The 25604-nt window shown below is 40.3% G+C and overlaps 1 protein-coding gene across 2 annotated transcripts in view; it reads right to left on the bottom strand.

Moving 5' to 3' along the window:
• The window catches only part of ncbp1 (nuclear cap binding protein subunit 1), an 83928-nt gene that overhangs the window by 47654 nt on the left and 10670 nt on the right, over positions 1–25604 (bottom strand). For both annotated transcript variants that reach the window (XR_015759459.1, XM_043719261.2), the window contains exons 2-8: positions 16317–16402; positions 15898–15998; positions 14244–14400; positions 11739–11846; positions 9197–9318; positions 5079–5148; positions 1557–1772 (exon numbers count right to left, since the gene is read on the bottom strand). Coding sequence is in view for 1 of the 2 variants with exons in the window: in XM_043719261.2 (XP_043575196.1) it covers positions 1557–1772; positions 5079–5148; positions 9197–9318; positions 11739–11846; positions 14244–14400; positions 15898–15998; positions 16317–16402 (860 nt within the window). In the remaining variant the exon portion in view is untranslated. The remainder of the gene's footprint in view (positions 1–1556; positions 1773–5078; positions 5149–9196; positions 9319–11738; positions 11847–14243; positions 14401–15897; positions 15999–16316; positions 16403–25604) is intronic.

The raw sequence follows: 25604 nt of genomic DNA, 5'->3' as shown, positions 1-25604 counted from the left end.
TCTTCAACCTTAGACTCCATGTCTCCTTATTTAATTTGGGAATATAAACATATTAGAAATAGTTTAGAAAAGTTTTACTAGACAAATACTTGGAATGGGTGGGTTGCCCTATGAGAAAACGTTTAACAGGCTAGGTTTGTACCTTAAGTTCGGAAGAGTAAGAGACACCTTGATTGAAACATAGAAGCTCCTAAGGAATCTTGACAGGGTGGATGTGTAAAAGATATTTCCTCTTGTGGAAGGATCTAGAACTAGTAGTCACTGTTTAAAAACAAAGGGTTTCCCGTTTAAGTCAGAGATATGAGATTACTTTTTTCAGAGGAGAAAGTGAGGTCTGCAGATGCTGGAGATCAGAGCTGGAAATGTGTTGCTGGAAAAGCGCAGCAGGTCAGGCAGCATCCAGGGAACAGGAGAATCGACGTTTCGGGCATAAGCCCTTCTTCAGGAATGGGGAAAGTTTGTCCAGCAGGCTAAGATAAAAGGTAGGGAGGAGGGACTTTTTTCAGAGTCTGGGTTTGGAATTCTCTTTCTGAAATGGCAGTGGAAACAGAGTGTTTGAATATTTTAAGGCAGAGGTGAACAGTTTCTTGATAAGCAAGTGGGTGAAATGATGTAAGGGAGAGGCGGGAATGTAGAGTAATCAGATCAGCCTTGATCTTATTGAATGGTGGAGCAGACTTGAGGGATTGCATAGCCTATTCCTGCTTTAAATTTGTTTGTTCACCATACTGCAGAACCTCCTTAAAAAATACACAAAAAGGATATTTTCTCTCCGCTGCTGAAAACCATAATCTTTACTGGATTACTGCAACCATCATGTCTTAGTTTCAGAGCTGTTTTTCACAATACTCTGGAAAACAAATATCAGCAACCCATACTATTCTGGGGCACTGCTGGAGAACCTGATATATTCTCTAACCAATGTTCACCTTTTATCAACTGGAACTAGTGACTAATAAATAAAGGTCACTTTTCAAACACCAAATTGATTGCAACACCTCTCAATCATCAGCTCATTTGAGGTCAGGTAGCTTATTACAGAGGAAATTCCTGGTTTTTGTTGCTCAGCCCTAGACTACTCAGAGCGCATGACCGTTAAATCAGCAGGGGAGTTCTACTAAACAGTAACAAACCAAGAAAAGGATGGGATCAAACAATGAAACAAGTAATGGACCAAATACTTCTGTCCTATCGATTGTAAGGCACGAGCACTCAGTGTAATGGCAGATTAAACTAAGAACAATTTCTGGTTTCTGCACAGGCACAGTTAATATAAAAGTTGCTATCAATAATATTCTTTGCCTTCACAGTCTGATTGATTCAGTTTTTATGGAAGGTGTCTGCAGAGATCACTGTAACAACATGAAATTAAGCTAAACACTCTTGCATTTATGTATCTAATTACTTGCATTTACTCCATATTTAACATAGAAAGATAGACCAAGGCAAGTCACGGAGATGCAATCAAATCAAAAAGGTCCCCATCAATGAACAACTGATCTTCAAGAGACTCAATCACTGGTGGCCAATCAGCAACACTTAACATTAAAACATACCTCAGGGGCATCTGTGTAGTCAAACATTCTGAAAATGACTCGTGGCACAGGATAGATGGAATCCTTTGTGTGAGGCGGTGGGGTGAAAGGTGGCAAGTTGTGTTGCAAGGCCTCACAGAGTACGCTATCAAACGCCAAATATGGCCTTAAGATGTGTTTCTCCTGCCAACGATCTTTTTTCATTTTCTGAATTTGTGCCCAAAGGCAATCCAAGTACTGTAAAGAAAACATTGTTCTTCAATACAGGAATAAGGTAAGGCTTAGATCAGTCATTCATTCATGTTACTCACAACTTTGAAACTTTTCTATTGCATTTATTTTTACAAGCAAAGAAAAGGTCAGCATCAGCGCAGAAAACGTGACACTGCAATTACAGTGCAGGAAATTTATGGCTGAAGTAGACAGCTAGCACTGGACAAAGAGATCAGGAGACTTAATTAAGATGATAAGAATTTTAAATTGGACTGTAGGGCACAGAATCAATGAAAGACACAGAAAACAGCCATAATAGGTGAGTGGGGCAATCTATGGACAGCATACATTTACATCAGCAGAAGTTTACAGAAGCTGGACAATGGGAGACGGAACAGAGAACACTGAAATAATACACTATAAATATATCCCGGAAAGGGGCTCATGAAGTTTGCATATCAATGCAGCAATACAGTAAATTCATTAAATATTTCTCTGGAGATTCATAATTATCTTCTCCAAATACTAACTTCTTTCAGAATTAGATTTTGTAATACATTTAGTATTTTGTGATATATTTAAATAAATACACAATAATAGAACAATTATATTAATAAAAGTGCCATCTGATTTATGTCAAGTTGGCTTCAGATTCAAGTATTGGAATTGTTACTTATATTCTTAAGGTTATATTTTTAGTACTCATCTACAAATGAATGAAATGATTAGGAAAATACAAAGTACTTTCAGAATCAGGAATCTCGGGATGCAGTCACAATCAAGGTAAATCAAAGCTGTTGAAACATTGCCACACACATAAAGAGGCAATATGTAAAATTCTAGAATCCATCGTTAAGGATGAGATTTCTAAATTCTTGCAAGTGCAGGGTCAAATTAGAACAAGTCAGCATGGATTTAGTAAAGGGAGGTCGTACCTGACAAACCTGTTAGAATTCTTTGAAGAGGTAACAATTAGGTTAAACCAGGGAAACCCAGTGGATGTTATCTACCGACACTTCCAAAAGTCCTTTGATAAGGTGCCTCACGGGAGGCTGCTGAATAAGGTGAGGACCCATGGTGTTCAAGGTGAACCACTGGCATGGATTGAGGAGTGGCTGTCTGACAGAAGGCAGAGAGTTGGGATAAAAGGTTCTTTTTTGGAATGACAGCTGGTGACAAGTGATGTCCCACAGGGTTCAGTGTTAGGGCCGCAGCTGTTCACTTTATATATAACTGATCTGGAAGAAGAGACTGGGGGCATTCTGGTGAAGTTCGCCGATGATACGCAGTTAGGCGGACAGGCAAGTAGTTCTGAGGAGGTGGGGAGGCTACAGAAAGTTTTAGACAGTTTAGGATAATGGTCCAGGAAATGGCTGATGAAATTCAATGTGCGCAAATGCGAGGTCATGCACTTTGGAAAGAAAAACACAGGCATAGACTATTTTATAAATGGTGAGAAAATTCATAAAGCCAAAGTACAAAGGGATCTGGGAGTGCTATAACAGGATTCTCTAAAGGTTGACTTGCAGATTGAGTCCATGGGTTAGGAAAGCAAATGCGATGTTGTCATTTATCTCAAGAGGGTTGGAATATAAAAGCAGTGATGTGCTACTGAGACTTTATAAAGCTCTAGTTAGGTCCCATTTAGAATACTGAGTCCAGTTTTAGGCCCCACACCTCAGGAAGGATATACTGGCACTGAAGCGTGTCCACCGGAGATTCACGCAGATGATTCCTGGAATGGTAGGCCTAACATACATGGCAATGAAAGGGTGGACGCTGGGAAATTGTTTCTGTCAGGCGGGGATACTAGGACTCGTGGGTACACCCTTAGGATTAGAGGGGGTCAATTTAGAACAGAATGAGGAGACATTTCTTCAGCCAGAGAGTGATGGGCCTGTCAAATTCACTGCCACGGAGCACAGTGGAGGCCGGGATATTAAATGTCTTCAAGGCAGAGATTAATAAATTCTTATCTCGCAAGGAATTAAGGGACGTGGGGAGAGTTCGGGTAAGTGGCGTAGAAATGCCCATCAGCCATGATTGAATGGCAGAGTGGACTCGATGGGCCAAATGGCCTTACTTCCACTCCTATTTCTTATGTGAGAAAATAATCTATAAACAACAAGCAATAACTTGAGACTCAATTAAAAGATATGTCAGCAAATTCCACAAACAATATTGACGTATACAATATTTTCTATATTACTGTTGAGACATCAGCATTCCATCAGTGCTCCCATTTTCCTGAATATTCAAATTTACATTACCAAGATGATTGTAGCAATACTTTTGCATTTTACAGTTAAGTAAAAATCTCCCACTTTGGGAGAAAAGCGTAGGTAAGAGAATGGGTTTATTCAACCCCTTCCCTCAGTTCTTCGAAGTCATCTGTAAATTTTGGGAAGGATAAGGAGGTTAATAATTTGTTCTTGGATTTCACCATCTGCAATTGGATATCACTGTATCTGGCTTCCAATTGGTTCCTCCCTGTTATTCTATCTGTAACTGAAGCCTCACCACAGCTTTGAATCTGTCAGCCTTCTGCTTTCTGGAGTAGCATGTTACTTGCCACCAGATGTAATGGTTCACATACAACAGCAGATTAGAAGTTTTTTCAAGCAATTTCCAGATATGATTATATAAACAATAAAATACTTAATACTTCTAAACACTTTGGTCCTTCACCATGTTTCTAGCAACTGGCCCTTTCATTACTCTCGGGTTAAGGGTCTCAATTCCACTTTTCCAGTCCAGAATTTTGGGATAGAGTCTAATAGTATACAAATGTGGAAAACAAATTGGAAGATACTTGCAACCATTCTGTTGTGAGCAGCTAAAATGGGTATGGGTGTGAACATTTTTGTATCATTGAATAGTTTTTTTAAAAGTTCAAAAAGAATTGAAATCTCACTCCTCTGTCCTCCATTCCAGCCTTTAGCTGAAATTAAATGCACAGTCTGAATTGCCGACTTCCGTGTATATTTTCAATATCAATTGCCAGAGATAGGTTCTTGACCACATCTACGGCTATAACACTTTTCACCCCAAATAACATGCAACTGCTGTGCGGCAGTCACGTTGGCTGCAGTTAACCTGAGAAGAAAGCCCCTCATCTAATAAGAAAAGGAGGCTTCAAATTATGTCAAGATTTCCCCAAATGGTGCAGCAAACTAGAACACAGTAACTTGTTAGACATCACTTAATAGAAAGACAATTCCACAAACAGCTACACATAGCATAATCACAGAACAAAAACATTTCCAAAATTCATATCCTGGTTTCAAGATCCCTTAAGATAAAAAGTCAGTTTTTAGTTAGACTTCTCACCTCTTCCTGTGGATGAGGTTGTTCAGCAGTCCAGCATTGTAACATTGGTACATGATGCTTTTGACGTCTCCTACAAAAGAGTATAGCAAATGTAAAGTTAAGTTGGCCTACAAGTGCTAAACATGCCGTTCTACAAGTAGTCATAATGGTTTTAATGTCCCTCAATAGAAGCATCTCAGTTTATTCAATCTTGTGCTCATTAGGATTATATAATCAAGTTAAACCAGTAGATTAAGTCACAAGTTGAAACCTAGACATGACACTTCAGTTTCGCCAGCTCCTACCTAATCCAAGCAGTAAACCAAAAATTTGTCTTTGATACCCATTTGGATATCCACTATATCCTAACTCTTACTGACTGGGAGAATGACCATGAGGCAGGCACCAGCATCAAAAAATTGAAAACATTCATTACCTTATAACAATTCAATTTTCTAACTATGCTTGAAGTAACAAAAAGGAACCATGTTCAATTCTAAAGGTTTCAGAAGAAAATATGGATTTACTTCCAGATCCTAACTGAACTTCAAGTAAAATCAATTGTCAGCAATTTTGAGTGACAAATAACATTGCTAGAGTACTTAATTTACATGAAATTACACAAAGTGAACATTTTAATTTATTTTGCTATAGATGTCAAGCGCTACAGCATAATCCATATTAGAGTTATAGAGCTGTACAGCATGGAAACAAACCCTTCAGTCCAATTCATCCATGCCAACTAGATATCCTAAATTCATCTGGTCCCACTTGCTAGCATTTGGCCCATGTCCCTCTAAACCTTTCTATTCATATACCATCCAGATGACTTTTAAATGTTGTAATTGTATCATATTCCACCACTTCCTCTGGCAGCTCATTCTATACACACACCACCCTCTACACAAAAAAGTTGTCCCTTAGGTCCCTTTTAAACCTTATCCATCTGATCTTAAACTTACACCCTCTAGTTTTGGACTCTCCTACCCCAGGGAAAAGACCTTGGCTATTCACTGTACCCATGATTTTATAAACATCGAGAAGATCACTCCTCAGCCTCCGACGCTCCAGGGAGAATACCCTCAACCCATTCAGCCTCTCCCTATAGCTCAAACCTTCGAACCCCAGCAAAAACCTTGTAAATCTTTTCTGAACCCTATCAAGTTTCTCAACATCCTTCCTATAGCAGGGAGACCAGAATTGCACATTATTATTCATAATGCAAATGCTTAATGATGTTTCTTCCCTCACGACATGATCAAAAAAGGGTAGAATCAAGAGGCTCAGAGTACCTTTTTCTTATAGTTCAGAGGAAATTTTGACCAGTATTATTATACAGTACACTTCCATTGCAAACAACAGACAGTGTCATGATAGAAATAGTAGATTGAATTCCAGTTCATCAGACCAGTAAGTGGTGTTGACTGTTATCTCATGGCACAAGTATACTTAATCCTCAATAACTTGGTTCAAAGCAGCTACCTAAAAGAGGTAGTTTAAAGTACAGCTGCAGTAGCAGAAGCACAAATGTACAGCAAATTAATGGATTCAAAATGTTTTAAAATCTGGACCAAGAATCCCCCTTAATTTGCTCTGAGTTAGTTGCTTGGAGAAGGGTCAGCTAGCTGGATGGCTGGTTTGCAATGCAAAGCGACACCAACAACATGCACTCGATTCCAGCACTGGCTGACGTTGCTCTGAAGGAACCTCCTTCTCAACCTCTCCCTTGCTTTACCCTCAGGTTAAACCACCACCAGTCATCTCTCTCTCCAATGAGAGAGCAGCCCTATGGTCCAGTACAACTATGGTGACTTCATCTTTTAGTTGCTTGTACTCAGGGCAGATGAAGTTAACAAACTGAAGCTCAATGCCCTTAGATTTTAGGAAGCAAAATAACAAAATACAAAAGTGCAACCAAACAAGTCATTAAGCATTGGCCATGTTCACGGATGTCAATCAAAGACAGAATGGAATTTGGTATGTTATTGCTCAAAGAGCATAGTGCCATCCACCAAAGTGGCTAACATTTGGCAAAGGTACCCAACTGGCAACAAACTCTATCAGTCACCACCAAGAGGGTAAAGTACCTGGAAAGGGGATAAACATATCTCTGTACAACTGAAAGAAGACATCCTTTGTCGAAGCTTTTCATTTTGCACTCATCTGGATAATTTGAAAGTAGTGCCAATGTAAAAGAAAAACAATTAGACTGTGGAGAAAAGAGAGGCACTGCTATAAAAAATGCACCAGTTAAAGGATGACTGACAATTAACTGTATGTTTGTCAAGGGTTTTCTGTTTTTATTTTAGATCTCCAGCCTCCTTAAGTATGTTGCTTTTAATTTAGTTACCTTAAGCTTTATCTAATTTTTAAACCTGGAAGTTTATTCTAAGTAGTAAAGGCATTGCTTGAGAAATGAACCAGAGAATGGCTGTTATCTACTTTGAATAATTCAGAGTGTCAGAAGAATTACATGGACAATCAATTCAAGATTGCCAGTCAGGCTCACAATGTGGCACATGCACATACTGGAAACTGTGTATATCAACAACCAGGACAAATACATTGCAGACAGAAAGAACATGTTCACGTTTGCGTTGTTTTAACTCAACAAAAATAACTCAACACTTTATCTGGTCCACTTCAGTCATCGTCAAACTGGTGCATTCTCACTGCAATCTCTCTACCAACCCGCACTCTCTTCTCATACAATGTGCTGTTTTCCCTTTACACTGTTTTATCTTACAAATTGTTTTGAGTGGTACAAGACAAATATCTTTGACAAATATGTCTTTTCCCAGCAATACTCAAGTGCATCTTACCATAATATCTTATGTAATTCTTGTGTATCACATGATCTCAAACAGTCTTAAGGCCTGCTGAAAGATGTTCTGTGCTCCCAGCCTTTTTTACATCGTTCTCCAGATTTTGGAAGGGAAATGTACCCAAGAGAGAAAGTTGGTCATCTATTGGTGTTTAGAAATGCAAATTGAGAATTAGAGTATGTGATCACTCCCATTGGAGAATGCTGAGGGAATTTCAATTGTATAGGTGAGCCAAATCATATGGAAATATGTTTCAAACTCTGCACTGCTGAAGACTGCCAGGTTGTGGCACTTATGTCTATCGATAGGAGAATGGGGTGATCTAATCTCAAACCCCTTCTCAAGATGTGGGGAACTGTGATGTTCGCAAAAAAAAGAACAACTATTATGTAGCATGATTCAAAAAATATCAGGGGAGAGAGAACTGTAAAACCTAAGCTAGGAGTATCTGGACAACCAAGTATTGTTTGTCAGTTGAAGAATTTGGCATCAGCTTGGGGGAATTAAAAAAAAAATCAATATAACAGGTCAACATTGCAATTTTAATTTCTTCTAATTACATCAAATTTCATTGTCCAAAACATTGCATATACTACCTGCTATGCTACATAGATCTCACTCAAAGACTGCTGGGTTCAAAACTCATACCTGCCTATAGCTCAAGAAATGAAAGGCTTCAGAAATCTATTTCAATGCAAGAATTGAAGAACTACCAGCGCTCTCAAAACACTATGCTCAGAAATGCACATTAGAATGGTAGGATTTCACTTACTAGTTTTAAAAAAGGAGAAACAAAGTAATTATTAACTACAGCAGGTGAGATATGTTTCTACAAAGAAAGTTAGCATTCAGCTGCAAGTAGATCCAAAGATAACTTAATGCTTAAGCTTTAGTTTTGTATAATATTTTGTAATATTATTCAAATTTATTGCTTATCAATTTGTGTGCCCTCCCAAGGCTGCACTTTCAGCATACCACAGCACTGCCAGCAAACATTTTCATTTTGCTTTAGTTTTTCATTAGATGAATGAAAACCCATGGTCAGAACACAACCCAATTCTGCATCAAAGCAGAGGAAGATTGGTTCTCATTTCCAGATAATTTCTCCCATTTCATTCTGGAATGAAGTGAACCTCTGGCCCCAGACTGGTGCTGCAACTTCAGCACTGAGCACATTACAAAACTGTAATGTGAATACAGCTTGAACAATCAGATATATCATGCATATTTAAATGCATTATTTCCAAAACTGATAACTTTTCTGAGAACTTTAAATCAATCTGTTAATTTCTTTCGAACAAAATATCATCTTACTTCAGAAAACTTTCAATCTGTAATAGGATTCGATCCATCTCTACATCTTTTTTCTCATACAGCTCCTTCCCAACCCAGGGCAGAGAAGAGAGTACTGCAAACACATACCAGTCACAGCGTACCTGCAACACAGTCAAAAATAATGTGTAAAATATTTTAATTGATTTTCAGTGAAATAATATCATATAATAACTACTATATCTTAAAATGGAGGTTTGTAAGATTATCAAATTAGACAGACAGCTGCAAAATTGACGGCAAAATCAAGGGAATAATGTCACTTGCTCTGAAGTCTGCCTTGCTTCCTAGAAATGTCTCAGATTGTTTTATCTGGCAGAAAATGGAAGGTGTTTTTTTTGAGACAACGGCAGCTGACTATATGCTAATAACGGGTGGACTATGGGTTTCCAAAGTCTCAGAGGAGTATTGAAAGTGTTGTAAACAATATTTTCAGATGGTGTTTCATAAAATACCACATATGAGGCTACCTAATAAGATACTTAAGGTATGAATCCATGGTTTTGGAGACAATATATTAGCATAGATAGAGGATTAGCTAACTAATAGAAGACAGAGATTTGGAAAAAAGGGGCAATTTCAGGATGCCAACCTGTAGCTAGTAGAGTGATACAGGGATCAGTGCTGCAGTCACAATTATTTACAATATATTAACAACTTGGATAAGGAAGGTGAATGTACTAGAGTCACATTTGCAGATGACACCAAGGTGGAAAGGCAGGTAGTGAGGATGACACAATTAGTCTGCAGGGATACACAGGTTAAGCAAGTGGCCAGAATTTTGGAAGATAGAATATAATGGAGGAACAAGAGGGGTCATGCACTATGACAGGAAGAACTGAGCAGCTCAATATTATTTAATGGGAGAAGACTGTGGAAAGCTACAGAACAGAAGGATTTGGGAGTCCGTATTCATGAATCACAAAAAAACTAGCAGCCAAGTTCAATGAGTAACAGGGAAAGCAAATGGAACTTTAGTTTTTATTTCAAAGGGAATGAAGTTTAATCGTTTAATAAAAATTAGGGAGGGTTTGCTATAACAATTGAAGGCACCAGTCAGGCCACAGCTGAAAGACTGTTTTGGGTCTATTGTCAAAGAAGAAAATTATTGGCATTGAAGGCAGTCCACTGAAGGTTCACTAGGCTGATAGCAGATATTGATGGACTGCATTAGAATGAGGAGAGGTTGAATATTTTAGGACGGTACTCATTGGAATGTGGAAGAATGAGAGGTGACCTTATTGAAACATACAAGATTCTTCAGGACTAAATCATAAATTGCTAGAAAAAACTCAGCAGGTCTGGCAGCATCTGTGGAGAGAAAGTAGAGTTAATGTTTCGGGTCCACTGACCCTTCTTTAGGCCCTTCCATTCTGAAGAAGAACTGCTGCCAGACCTTACCAGTTTTTCCAGCAATTCCTGATTTCCAGTATCTGCAGTTCTTAGGGTTTTTTTGGTTTAAGATTCTAAGGGAACTTGACAGAGTAGGTGTAGAGAGGTTGTTTCCCCTTGTGGAAGAGTTGAGGCCAGGAGGGCAAAGTCTCAGGATAAGGGTCACACTTTTAAGAAAGACATCAAGAGAAACTTTTCCCTCAGAGGATAGTGAATCTGTGGAATTCAGTACCAGAGATGGCTATTGAGGTGAATTGTTAAGTGTATTCAACGTTAAGATAGATTTTAATCAGTAAATGTTATGGGGAAAAGGCAAGAAAGAGGAGTTGAGGATTACTGGATCAGACATGCTTTAATTGAATGACGGAACAGACTCAATGGCTGAATGGTCTACTTCTGCTCTTTTGTGAGTGTGCAAGGGCAAAAGAGAGAGAGAGAGAGAGAGAGAGCATGTGTGAGAGAGCGCGGATTTATGATTGTGAAAGAACAAACACACATGGGAGCATAACAGAAAGTGTGTGTGTGCGTGTGTGCAACAGAGCATGGACGCACGAGTGTAAGAGAAAGAGCGCGCGTGAAAGCAAGAGAGAAAGAGAGCACTTGCGAGAGCGAGAAACAGTGAGTGAAATGTCTCTTGTGGTTCACCAGGTTGTCCTCAAATAGCTTGACTAGGGAAGGATGGGTTCTGGAGCACAAGACTTCAATGTCACTGCTGGGATGCTGTTCAGATCTATAGTCTTTGCTGCCATGTATAGTATCTTCTAAACAGAAAGCTAACTTCAGAAAAAGATATAGAATCTCTGTGTAAAAAGACATCATTTGGCCCATCGTGCCTGCACCGACCCTCCGTACAGCATCCCAACCAGACACAGCCCGTTCTCTGCATTTACCACAGTTAATCCACCTAGCCTGTACATCTTTGGACTGTGGGAGGAGACTAAAGTATCTGGCAGAAACTCATGTAGATACTGGGAGAACTTGTGAACTCCATAGGTAGACACCCAAGGCTGGAATCCAACCCGGGTCCCTAGTGCTGTGAGAAGTGCTACAACTATGGCACATTGCCACCCATTATTCTTACATGACTGGATAGAAAATGAAACAACTGTCAGAAAAACATTTGATGTCTTACCTGTGGTACATCTTCCTCTTGTGTTACGCTGATAAAATTTTCAAACATTGCCACCATTGAAGGAGCTGCAATCACATGGCAGTTCACAAGATCAGACAGGAATCGAACCTGTGAAATAAATACAGAATGTTACCATGCTGTACTTAAGACTTCATTTTATAGAAGGGGGTTATTAACTTTTATCTCCACTAATGGCGGGGACAATTGTACAGCAACACAAATGGAAAGCAAATCTCAGTTTCCAATGCTGTTCTGTCTCCAGGTCCAGTCAAATTGCTACCTCTGTGAACAACACAGCTTCAACCTTAAGCAGCAAGTGACTAACAAATAAATCCTTCCTTGGTTAACTTACAATTGTTCAAACTGCAAATAGTTAACGTTAACTCAGCTTCATTTTAGATTATACAAAAATCAAGAAATTCTACACTTTATACATATACAAAATCACAATCTTAATGTGGCAATTTTTCTCAGGGTAGTCCACAGAGGAGAAACAAGTGGTAACAACATATTTAAGAGATGGCCAAAACATGGTCAGTTGGAATTTTAAAAATAATTTTCAGAAGGAGAAATAACAAGGCATGTGAATTTAGTAACAAAGTTTAATGTCAGTCAGCATCATCAGTTGGGAGTAGGAACATCAGCAGGTGTATGGGAGGAGAGATTTCAAAGATCAAAACACACTGGCTATTGGATATGCTTAATGTGTTTGATTCTATATGGAACATTTTATTTTTATTTTGAAAGTATCACTGTTAAATGGGGATATTGAAAATGGATACCAAGCAATAAAGGAGAATGACAGTGATTTGTAAATGAGGATTTTGAATGTGAAGCATTTGGGTTAGGTAGCCAATGGAACATCCTAAGCAGATCAAAGCAGCTTAGGATTTGGGTGGAGAAGTTAGGGTGGTTTGGAGATTGCAGAAATTATAAACTGTAGCCAAAAAAGTGTTTAAGCCAAGCAACAAAAATAAAAGTACAGATAAAAATCACAAGGATGGTGTACATCAGGCAAAAGGCAAATTATTACTTAGCTTAAATACAAACAAAAGGTTGCACACCATCTGTCTCAGACTGAGCAGGTAGCCACCAAATGGAAGGTCAGCATAACACTAGGGAATGTTTGGCAAGAGCAAAATGAATGGCTTTGGTCTTCCTGACATTCAATGGAAGGAGTTTCAACTTATCTGCAATCTAACACCAAACAAGCAATTCAATGGTGCAGATGTATTTTCAGAGTCAAGGGTGGTGATGGTCAAGCAGGGTTAAAGTCATTCACAAATCACTTACAAAAGACTAAGGAACTCCTTCGCATACTGTCTCGAGAACTAGCATGTCACAGCACCACCATGAATTCAAAAACAAAAATATTTTGATGTAACAGAGCATTATAAGCCATGCCCACTTCATTTCCAGAATATTTAAATGCAAAAGTAGCATTTGTTTTAAGTAAAAATAAAGTTCATGGTTTTAAACGCTTTCTTAAGTTTACAGAAATAAAGTAAAATAATATATTGCAAGAATGGATGGTGGGAAGTAAGAGATACAGAAATATTGATGTTTGAAATAATATCCATCTAAGAAATAAATGTCTCTCCTTAAATGATTCAAACTCTACAGAGATCTGGCAGCATCCAAGGAGTAGAAGAATCGACGTTTCGGGCATGAGCCATTCTTCAGGAATCCTGAAGAAGGGCTCATGCCCGAAACGTCGATTCTCCTGCTCTTTGAATGCTGCCTGATCTGCTATACTTTTCCAGCAACACATTTTCAGCTCTGATCTCCAGCATCTGCAGTCCTCACTTTCTCCTACAGAGATCTGCCACATTACCTCAAGACTGAATGAGATGCGGTTTCAGCTTATTTTAATGAGTTCTCATGAATCAAGTGCTGGATGACTCTTCGTGAATTAAGACAACATTGTGATGAAGGCTGGATGCCATATACTATTACAGATGATCAAGTAGTCAGTGAACAAATACTATGCTGGCTGTATATTCGTGCAAATATGACCGTACAGATGTCTTTCAATTTGGTTCATGCCAAATCACTTGTTTTAGTACTTAACAACGTATACTAAAATCTTTTCAGCAAAGATCACCACATGCTAATTATGAGATAACAGACTTTTCAAATGGAAACAAAGTGCATTCAGAAGCAATATTGCATTTTTAACCACGCGTTAAAAGTATACTGCTCATAATACATAAAATGCTCTAAGTAGTTATCATTTTCTTCGATTATCAAAAACATAGAGATCCATCACGGTGCCCTCAATTTCCAACTAATTTTTTTACTAAACGGAAAATGCAAAACCTCTAGAGAAAAACATTCAAAATGCTGTACATTAGTTTTAACCAATCCAACCTTGTACAGTGGCAAACATGGCAATGCTGTTAAGATATGTGTCAAGCAGGTTGACTAATTGGAACCCTTAAAAGTAGAAGAGAAATCAAGGATGGTTGGCAAACATAAAAAAAAACCCACAAGGGTGGCACTTACAGAAAAAACTGCCTCGGTGTATAAATTTGTTTTCAAAGTTTCCTTGAGTTGTCGAACCATAGCTTCAACAAACTCTCCACCAAAGTTGTAGTTCCTTGCATTTAATAGCCCCACCAGTGTTGTGTATACGGTTAACTTTTCAGGAAGCTGTCGTGCTCTAGAGGACAAAATAACACTGTCAAATACTCAATAATAATGTAAGCCAAGAGAGGTGGAAGATGACAGATCAGATCCGCTTCTTTCTGAATTAAAAATAATTCACTAGATCACTAACACTCCTACTGAGTATTTGTTTTCAAACAAAATGCAAAGCAATTTATTTTGATGTCACAATTCAGAAAATAGACATTAAAGAGCTGGCAATTCATAACTATTTCTTCAAATGTCAGTTACAGAAATGGAGAACACACACCGGATCATCAACGCCACACTCACAGGAATCCGATTCACTAGAGAGGAAGAAAAGGACAACCAACTCCCATTCCTAGACGTGATGGTACGAAGAACACCGAACAGAGAATTCACCACAAAGGTATACAGGAAAGCCACACATACAGACCAAGTCCTAAACTACGAAAGCAACCACCCTAACACACACAAAAGAAGTTGCATCAAGACACTGTTCAAAAGGGCCACAACACGCTGCAGTACACCAGAACTGCAAAAAGAGGAAGAACACCTATACAATGTATTCGCCAAAAACGGATACCCCTGCAATTTCATCAACAGACGCCTAAGGGAAAGACAACGGAACGAGGACATGCCACAACCCAAAGGACTAGCCACACTACCATACATCAAAAACATTTCTGAACTGACAGCCAGACTACTGCGACCTCTAGGACTCATAACAGCACACAAACCAACAGCCACTCTCAGACAACAACTCACCAGGACGAAGGACCCGATACCCAGCATGAGCAAAACCAATGTAGTGTACAAAATCCCATGCAAGGACTGCACAAAACACTACATAGGACAAACAGGAAGACAGCTAATGATCCGCATCCATGAACACCAACTAGCCACGAAACGACATGACCAGCTATCCTTAGCAGCCACACACTCAGATGACAAGCAACATGAGTTTGATTGGGACAACACTACTATTATAGGACAAGCCAGGGAATTCCTAGAGGCATGGCACTCATCCACAGATTCAATCAATAAGCACATCGGCCTGGACCCAATATACCGGCCACTGCAGCGGACAGCTGGAACTGACAACCGGAAGCGGCAGATACAAATCACTATAAATGCCGGAGGAAACATCACAGAAGCGCTTCACAGGAGGGTCCCAAGCACTGAGGATGTCACCTAGACAGGGGACGAAACGTCTGCAACACAAATTCCCAGCTCGGCGAACAGAACCACAACAACGAGCACCCGAGCTACAAATCTTCTCCCAAACTTGGTCAGTTATTTAAGCCAGTATAACCTCCCTTTATAACCAAATAAGTTACTATTCATGGTGGCAATTACCTATAATTCTTCCAATCCACTCTAGCACCAACTTCTAATTCATTTATTGGACAAAAGAACAGATAACAACTTTATTAGAAATATAATTCTTTAATACAAATACTATACAAATATAACACAAATTCTTAACAAAATACATTTAATGTATATCACTATGTTTCATTCAACTTACACAGCACAAAGTATTCTTAGGATTTTACTTTTATAGTTTGGCAGGTCAGCTTCTAAAACTCCGGCTAGACCTTCCAAGTTGCTCTCCAATGAGGATGTGCTCTGCAAATCAAAACAAGTAAATCAAATACAGGATACCAGGTCTGATGGCGTAAGTACAGTGTCAGATCATATCAACAGCTTTGGAGAAGTTATGACAACTGTCTGTCAATGGGAAAGACTATAATAAAATATTATAATTGATGTGGAAGGCGGGAACACAGTACACTCTAAAACATATCAAGATGTAATTAAAGAATTTTTGTATTTGTTCCCATCCCTGTCAGAGGCCTTAATTTTCTTTCCATGGTAAAAATCAGTTTACTCTCATTTTTAAATGCTTACCAACCAGCTTTAAGTTAGATAAATAACAAACTGTACCTTTTCTCCGACACGACATATCAAAGATTCCAACCGATCTTCAATTTCAATTGGTTCAGATGTCCTTCTCCGTTTGTGAGGTTGCCCTAATGCAAAATAAAGCCAAATCTAATTATTTAACTGAAACAGTCTTCTGCTAATCTGCAATAAATAGATTTTTAAGTTAATTAAATGTTTAAATGAAGCATGTCATCTAATATCTCAAATCAAAAACAATTTTTAGATGCTCATTCATGCAAATGAAATCAGCAAGTACAAACAATTAATAGATGGCTAAAACTTCAAGAGTTTCTTAGCAAAATAGAATGTAGCATCCTATGACATATTATTTGACAACTGGACTCCAATGTTTGTGAGGGTGATTAAAATTACTTTCCAATTTTGTGACCACTTTGCAACAATGTTATAACAACAAGATTGGTATGAAAGAAAAAGATGCATTTACAAAGCATCTTAAAACATGTACAATTTAAATTTCACTGTGGTCAAGTTTTAGATTTCTGGTTTCCAACAAAAATTCTTCCAACTGTTCTTCAATGGCAAAACTAGAAAATGTTTCTTTCATTCATGAAATAAAGTAAAATGTTATAATGACATAGCAAAAGCTATTAGGAACGCAGTTGGGAACTCAGCCGTGTGTTTCTAAAGTAAATCACTGTATAAATGCACCTTGGTTTGAGATACTGACTCCTACAGACCAGCAAGACTGAGATTCAACACTTGGTTGTTTCAAGTTGGCTGATTGCAAAGTGCTGGAATTGACTCACATGTACGGTAACAAACAGCATGTTTTTCCAAACATGTTATAAGCAACTTTATGCCTTATTTTGTCTCCCACAAAACTGCAGCTGTTTATAAGCTACAAATAGTATGACTTGAAAGTACTTTCAAGTTTAGGTTATCAAACTGATTCCTGTCCTGCAACACAAACTTCTGGCTTGATAACATAATTTGATATGTTTAAACATTCACAACCTGAACGCTTCACAACTACAAATACCCTGTGAGGGAAGCACAAACAGGATCACACCTTTCTTTCTATCAATAGCAGTTTCCCTTTGCACTGTTCTAAACATTCTGTGAGAGAAATTATAAATAAGCTACAGTAGAAATTGATGGGAGGGCTAGAGATGCTACAGCTAATCATATGTCACCTTAAAAAAATTCTCTCAGAAAATTCAGGGGCCCATTATTGGCAAACAGAGCAGAAATGGTGAGGACAGTGCAGGAGAGAGAGAGAAAACCTGCACAGTTACCGCCTTTGCTGTTTGAATTCGTGTATCACTGGACATCGGAGTGCATCTGGGAAAATTAACAAACAGTGAAATTCACAACTAATCTTGGAGGAACTGTTGGGCGAAGTTCACAGCACAGAATCAGATAACTTAATTGTTGTTTTAAGTCTGTCCAAGAGAAAGGCTGCAGTAGTGGGTACAGTGGATTCTTTCTTGATTATATGTTTTTGGAGATACGTCTCTTGATTAAACTTAAAATATAAGCCATGGGTATGAATTTAACCTGGGGCAGTGTTTGTAGAGGAATAAGACGGTGCTGTTTTCTGGGTCTGTAGATTGTGAAGGAGCAAAAATGGCCTTTGCAGTGATATCTACTTCTTGTCAGATTTGGAAGTTTAAAGAGAGTTTAGGGGTTACTGCGAATTATATCTGCCATAAATGCTGTTGGATGCGAAGCATATCAGATCGAGTGGATCAGTTGGAGAGACAGATAGAAGCAATGAGGAATTTGCAACAGCAACAGTATGTGATGGATGGCAGTAATAGAAAGGGGGGGAAAGTCTCAGGTACAGTCACATAGATGGGTTAACTCCAGGAAAAGTAAGAGAGGTAGGCAACTAGAGCAGGAGTCTTTTGTGGATATACCCATTTCAAACAGGTTTACTGTTTTGGAAAATGTAGGGGGTGATGAAATCTCAGGGGAATGTAGCACAAACAGCCAAGTTTCTGGTATTGAGACTGGCTCTAATGCAACGAGGGGTACGCCGGCTTCCAAGAGATCAATTGTGTTAGGGGATTCTGTAGTCAGAGGTACAGACAGACGTTTCTGTGGCCAGCAGAGAAAAAGCAGAATGGTGTATCGTTTCCCTGGTGCCAGGATCAAGGATGTCTCAGAGAGGGTGCAGAATGTTCTCACGGGGAAGAGGGGCCAGCAGGAGATCATTGTCCACATTGGAACCAACGACATTGGAAAGGAAAAGGTTGAGACTCTGAAGGGAGATTACAGAGAGTTAGGTAGAAATTTAAAAAAAGAGGTCCTCAAGGGTAGCAATATCTGGATTACTCCCAGTGCTACGAGCTAGTAAGGGCAGAAATAGGAGGATAGAGTAGATGAATGCATGGCTGACGAGCTGGTGTATGGGAGAAGGATTCACATTTTTGGATCATTGGAATCGCTTTTGGGGTAGATGTGACCTGTACAAGAAGGACGGATTGCACCTAAATTGGCAGGGGACCAATATACTGGCAGGGAAATTTGCTAGAACTGCTTGGGAGGATTTAAACTAGTAAGGTGGGACCCAGGGAGATAGTGAGGAAAGAGATCGATCTGAGACGGGTACAGCTGAGAACAAAAGTGAGTCAAACAGTCAGGGCAGGCAGGGACAAGGTAGGACTAATAAATTAAACTGCATTTATTTCAATGCAAGGGGCCTAACAAGGAAGGCAGATGAACTCAAGGCATGGTTAGGAACATGGGACTGGGATATCATAACAATTACGGAAACATGGCTCAGGGATGGGCAGGACTGGCAGCGGAATGTTCCAGGATACAAATGCTACAGGAAGGATAGAAAGGGAGGCAAAAGAGGAGGGGGAGTGGCATTTTTGATAAGGGATAGCATTACAGCTGTGCTAAGGGAGGATATTACCGGAAATACATCCAGGGAAGTTAGTTGGGTGGAACTGAGAAATAAGAAAGGGATGATCACCTTACTGGGATTGTATTATAGACCCCCCAATAGTCAGAGGGAAATTGAGAAACAAACTTGTAAGGAGATCTCAGCTATCTGTAAGAATAATAGGGTAGTTATGGGAGGGGATTTTAATTTTCCAAACATCGACTGTGACTGCCATAGTGTTAAAGGTTTATTAGATTAGATTAGATTAGATTACAGTGTGGAAACAGGCCCTTCGACCCAACAAGTCCACACCGACCCGCCGAAGCGAAACCCACCATACCCCTACATTTACCCCTTATCTAACACTACGGGCAATTTAGTATGGCCAATTCACCTGACCCTGCACATCTTTGGACTGTGGGAGGAAACCGGAGCACCCGGAGGAAACCCACGCAGACACGGGGAGAACGTGCAAACTCCACACAGTCAGTCGCCTGAGGCGGGAATTGAACCCGGGTCTCTGGCGCTGTGAGGCAGCAGTGCTAACCACTGTGCCACCGTGCCGCCCACAAATGGAGTTTAGATGGAGAGGAATTTCTTAAGTGTGTACAAGATAATTTTCTGATTCAGTATGTGGATGTACCTACTAGAGAAGGTGCAAAACTTGACCTACTCTTGGGAAATAAGGCAGGGCAGGTGACTGAGGTGTCAGTGGGGGAGCACTTTGGGGCCAGCGACCATAATTCTATTCGTTTGAAAAGAGTGATGGAAAAGGATAGACCAGATCTAAAAGTTGAAGTTCTAAACATAGAACATAGAAAAATACAGCGCAGTACAGGCCCTTTGGCCCTCGATGTTGCGCCGATCCAAGCCCACCTAACCTACACTAGCCCACTATCCTCCATATGCCTATCCAATGCCCGTTTAAATGCCCATAAAGAAGGAGAGTCCACCACTGCTACTGGCAGGGCATTCCATGAACTCACGACTCGCTGAGTAAAGAATCTACCCCGAACATCTGTCCTATACCTACCACCCCTTAATTTAAAGCTATGCCCCTCGTAATAGCTGACTCCATACGTGGAAAAAGGTTCTCATGGTCGACCCTATCTAAACCCCTAATCATCTTGTACACCTCTATCAAGTCACCCCTAAACCTTCTTTTCTCCAATGAAAACAGCCCCAAGTGCCTCAGCCTTTCCTCATACGATCTTCCTACCATACCAGGCAACATCCTGGTAAACCTCCTCTGCACCCGTTTCAGTGCCTCCACATCCTTCCTATAGTTTGGCGACCAAAACTGCACACAATACTCCAGATGCGGCCGCACCAGAGTCTTATACAACTGCAACATGACCTCAGGGCTCCGGAACTCAATTCCTCTACCAATAAAAGCCAGTACGCCATATGCCTTCTTCACCGCACTATTTACCTGGGTGGCAACTTTCAGAGATCTGTGTACATGGACGCCAAGATCCCTCTGCTCATCCACACTACCAAGTATCCAACCATTAGCCCAGTACCCCATCTTTTTGTTACTCTTACCAAAGTGAATCACCTCACACTTACCTGCATTGAACTCCATTTGCCACCTTTCTGCCCACCTCTGCAACTTATCTATATCCTGCTGTAACCTGACACATCCTTCCTCACTGTCAACAACTCCACCGACTTTCGTATCATCCGCAAACTTGCTCACCCAACCTTCTAGCCCCTCCTCCAGGTCATTTATAAAAATGACAAACAGCAATGGTCCCAAAACAGATCCTTGCGGAACACCGCTAGTAACTGCACTCCAAGATGAACCTTTACCATCAACTACTATCCTCTGTCTTCTTCCAGCCAGCCAATTCCTAATCCAAACCTCCAATTCACCCTCAATGCCATACCTCCATATTTTTTGCAGTAGCCTACCATGGGGAACCTTATCAAACGCCTTACTAAAATCCATATACACCACATCTACCGCTTTACCCTCGTCTACCTCCTTAGTCACCTTCTCAAAGAATTCAATAAGGTTTGTGAGGCACGACCTGCCCTTCACGAAACCATGCTGACTATTCTTGATCACATTATTCCTACCCAGATGTTCATAAATCCTATCCTTACAATTCTCTCTAAGACTTTGCCCACAACAGAAGTGAGACTCACCGGCCTATAGTTACTAGGGTTATCCCTACTCCCCTTCTTGAACAAGGGAACCACATTTGCTATCCTCCAGTCTACTGGCACTATTCCTGTAGACATCAAGGACATAAAAATCAAGGCCAATGGCTCTGCAATCTCCTCCCTTGCTTCCCAGAGAATCCTAGGATAAATGCCATCAGGCCCAGAGGACTTATCTATTTTCACCCTTTCCAGAATTTCCAACACTGCTTCCCTACATACCTCAAAGCCGTCCATTCTAAACTGGAGAAAGGCAAATTTTGATGGTATTAGGCAAGAACATTCGAAAGCTGATTGGAGGCAGATGTTTGCAGGTAAAGGGACGGGCTGGAAAATGGGAAGTCTTCAGAAATGAGATAACAAGAATCCAGAAAACGTATATTCCTGTCAGGGTGAAAGGGAAGGCTGGTAGGTATAGGGAATGCTGGATGACTAAAGAAATTGAAAGTTTGGTTAAGAAAAAGAAGAAAGCATATGTCAGGTACAGACAGGATAGATCGAGTGAATCCTTTGAAGAGTATAAAGGAAGTAGGAGTATACTTACAAGGGAAATCAGGAGGGCAAAAACGGGACATTAGATAGCTTTAGCAAATAGAATTAAGGAGAATCCAAAGGGGTTTTACAAATATATTAGATGAGATTAGATTACTTTACAGTGTGGAAACAGGCCCTTCGGCCCAACAAGTCCACACCGACCCGCCGAAGCGCAAACCACCCATACCCCTACATTTACCCCTTACCTAACACTACGGACAATTTAGCATGGCCAATTCACCTGACCTGCACATCTTTGGACTGTGGGAGGAAACCGGAGCACCCGGAGAAAACCCACGCAGACACGGGGAGAATGTGCAAACTCCACACAGTCAGTCGCCTGAGGTGGGAATTGAACCCGGGTCTCTGGCACTGTGAGGCAGCAGTGCTAACCACTGTGAATATTTTACATCAGTATTTACTGTGGAAAAGGATATGAAAGATATAGACTGTAGGGAAATGAATGGTGACACCTCGCAAAATGTCCAGATTACAGAGGAGGAAGTGCTGGATGTCTTTAAACAGTTAAAGGTGGATAAATCCCCAGGACCTGATCAGGTGTACCTGAGAACTCTGTAGGACGCTAGAGAAGTGATTGCTGGGTCTCTTGCTGAGATATTTGTATCATCGATAGTCACAGGTGAGGTGCTGGAAGACTGGAGGTTGGCAAACGTGGTCCCACTGTTTAAGAAGGGCAATAAAGACAAGCCAGGGAACCATAGACCAATGAACCTGACCTCAGTGGTGGGCAAGTTGTTGGAGGGAATCCTGAGAGACAAGATGTACATGTATTTGGAAAGGCAAGGACTGATTCGGGATAGTCAACATGGCTTTGTGTGAGGGAAATCATGCCTCACAAACTTGATTGAGTTTTTTGAAGAATTAATAAAGAAGATTGATGAGGGCAGAGCATTAGATGTGATCTATATGGACTTTAGTAAGGCGTTCGACAAGGTTCCCCATGGGAGACTGATTAGCAAGGTTAGATCTCATGGAATACAGGGAGAACGAACCATTTGGATACAGAACTGGCTCAAACGTAGAAGACAGAGGGTGGTGGTGGAGGGTTGTTTTTCAGACTGGAGGCCTGTGACCAGTGGAGTGCCACAAGGATCGGTGCTGGGCCCTCTACTCCTTGTCATTTACATAAATGATTTGGATGCAAGCATAAGAAGTACAGTTAGTAAGTCTGCAGATGACACCAAAATTGGAAGTGTAGTGAACACCGAAGAGGGTTACCTCAGATTACAACAGGATCTGGACCAGATGGGCCAATGGGCTGAGAAGTGGCAAATGGAGTTTAATTCAGATAAGTGCGAGGTGCTGCATTTTGGGAAAGTAAATCTTAGCAGGACTTATACACTTAATGGTAAGGTCCTAGGAAGTGTTGCTGAACAAAGAGACCTTGGAGTGCAGGTTCATAGCTCCTTGAAAGTTGAGTCGCAGGTAGATAGGATAGTGAAGAAGGCGTTTGGTATGCTTTCCTTTATTGGTCAGAGTATTGAGTACAGGAGTTGGGAGGTCATGTTGCAGCTGGACAGGACACTGGTTAGGCCATTCTGGTCTCCTTCCTATCGGAAAGATTTTGTGAAACTTGAAAGGGTTCAGAAAGGATTTACAAGGATGTTGCCAGGGTTGGAGGATCTGAGCTACAGGGAGAGGCTGAACAGACTGGGGCTGTCTTCCCCGGAGCGTCGGAGGCTGAGGGGTGACCTTATAGAGGTTTACAAAATTATGAGGGACATGGATAGGATAAATGGACAAAGTCTTTTCTTGGGGTCGAGGAATCCAGAACTAGAGGGCATAGGTTTAGGGTGAGAGGGGAAGGATATAAAAGAGACCTAAGGGGCAACTTTTTCATGCAGAGTGTGGTACTTGCATGGAATGAGCTGCCAGAGGATGTGGTGGAGGCTGGTACAATTGCAACATTTAAGAGGCATTTGGATGGGTATATGAAAGGAAGGGTTTGGAGGGATATGGGCCAGACGCTGGCAGGTGGGACTAGATTGGGTTGGGATATCTGGTCAGCATGGACTGGTTGGACCGAAGGGTCTGTTTCCATGCTGTACATCTCTATGACTCTAAATATGGTTTCACATCTGGTAAGGTGAGAGTCTCATTTAAACAGTTCATCAGAATAAACATTGAACTATGGTTATAGAGGCAAGCAGTCACTCATGGTTACATAGTATATGGTCCATTGATTAGTTGTAATGTTTCTACTGATTGTGAAGAATTGACTAGTTTGTCAGCTATTTTCAATTAAAAAGTAAACAAGCAAGCTAAAGTATTTACTTAAACTGAATATTGGTTATTAAACAAAGTCTTAGCTGCAGTAGAGCCAATTCACAACCCTAGGGACAAATCAGCCTTAATCTAATTGAATGGTGATTTTGTCTCAAGAAATTGAATAGTTTGCCCTGTTCCCAACTATACAAGATCACAACTACTGCCAAATATTAATGCATACTTAAAATAAACAGAATTAGACTACACATTTGGGACCAGGGCAGCATAAGATATTCTGTTACACCAGTGCAAACATAGCCATACAACCAGTCCTCGTTGTAAATATTTACACTCAAATCTTGACCAATCTTTCAGTGTCTTCATAATAACCCAGCTGTGACTGCAATTCCACTTCACAGGAATTTTCACTATCTCATACCTGGCTACTTTTGAATTAGCTGTCTTAGATTAAATTTCAGTCTCCTAAATCTAGCAATGTTTCATCTTAGGCAATCCTTGGGAAAAAGAATGATTTTCTTACACTCTGCTTCAAAGGATCCTGAGATGGTTGACAAACACAAAATGCAAAACTCTGCCAACTGTTGGGCAGATGATGCTTGGAGGGTCAAGTAGATATGTTTCTCCACATTCCCGGTGTGCTTGGTGCCTTGTTGAATTAGCCCTTGCTATTCTGGTTGGCCACAAGGCAGGGAGATTTGCCTCAAGAGTGCCTTGAGGATATCCCTGAAGTGTTCTGCCGATCTCCTGGGAGTCTCCTGTCATACCACGGTTTCAAGTACTTCATGATTCTAGAGTCAGATATGTCAAAGCTAGTTTTGAATGACAAGCCTGCTACTAGGTTGAGGATTTTTGGTGTTTGCTGTAAGCTATCCAACTGTCAAAAGCATAAAGGAGCTTCCAGTTCACTTCCATTTGGTAAATCATGACCTTAATCTGGAGTTTAAATCACGTTCCTCAAATACTTCCTCAGTCAACTGGTGGCTGAGTTGATATATTGAAGAAGAAAAAACTGATGTGCATCACTTGACGCCTGCATAAACCTTACTTCATAAATTATATTCTCACTACAATTGCATTATGGTTGTCCAATCCATCACCTTTATACCAACAGTATGACTGCTCCTTCCCCAATCACAAATCTGCATTTGTTTGATGCTATTTTAGTTGTTTACATTTATTTGCATATTTAAATAATTTACATTCAAAAATTAGTTGCAAAACAAAAAGCAAAAGGCAAGCACAATTCAGTTCTAAGTTTAAATGCTTCAATTTGCCAGAGATCCTTTGACAGCACCTTCCAAATCCACAACCACTTCCATCTTGAAGCATAAGGGCTGTAAATAGACGGGAACACCACCACCTATAAGTTCCCCTCCAAGCCACTCTTCATCCTGACTTGGAAATATATCACAGTTCCTTCACTGTCACTGGTTCAAAATCCTGGAACCTCCTCCCTTATGACACTGTGGGTTTACCTACAGCAA

Source organism: Chiloscyllium plagiosum, unplaced genomic scaffold, assembly GCF_037043375.1.
Source record: "Chiloscyllium plagiosum isolate Xiang-an unplaced genomic scaffold, Cpla_swu_hap1 HiC_scaffold_2, whole genome shotgun sequence".
Taxonomy (NCBI): domain Eukaryota; kingdom Metazoa; phylum Chordata; class Chondrichthyes; order Orectolobiformes; family Hemiscylliidae; genus Chiloscyllium; species Chiloscyllium plagiosum.
The sequence above is the reverse complement of the archived record's forward strand: the minus strand, read 5'-3'. Positions and strand labels throughout refer to the sequence as shown.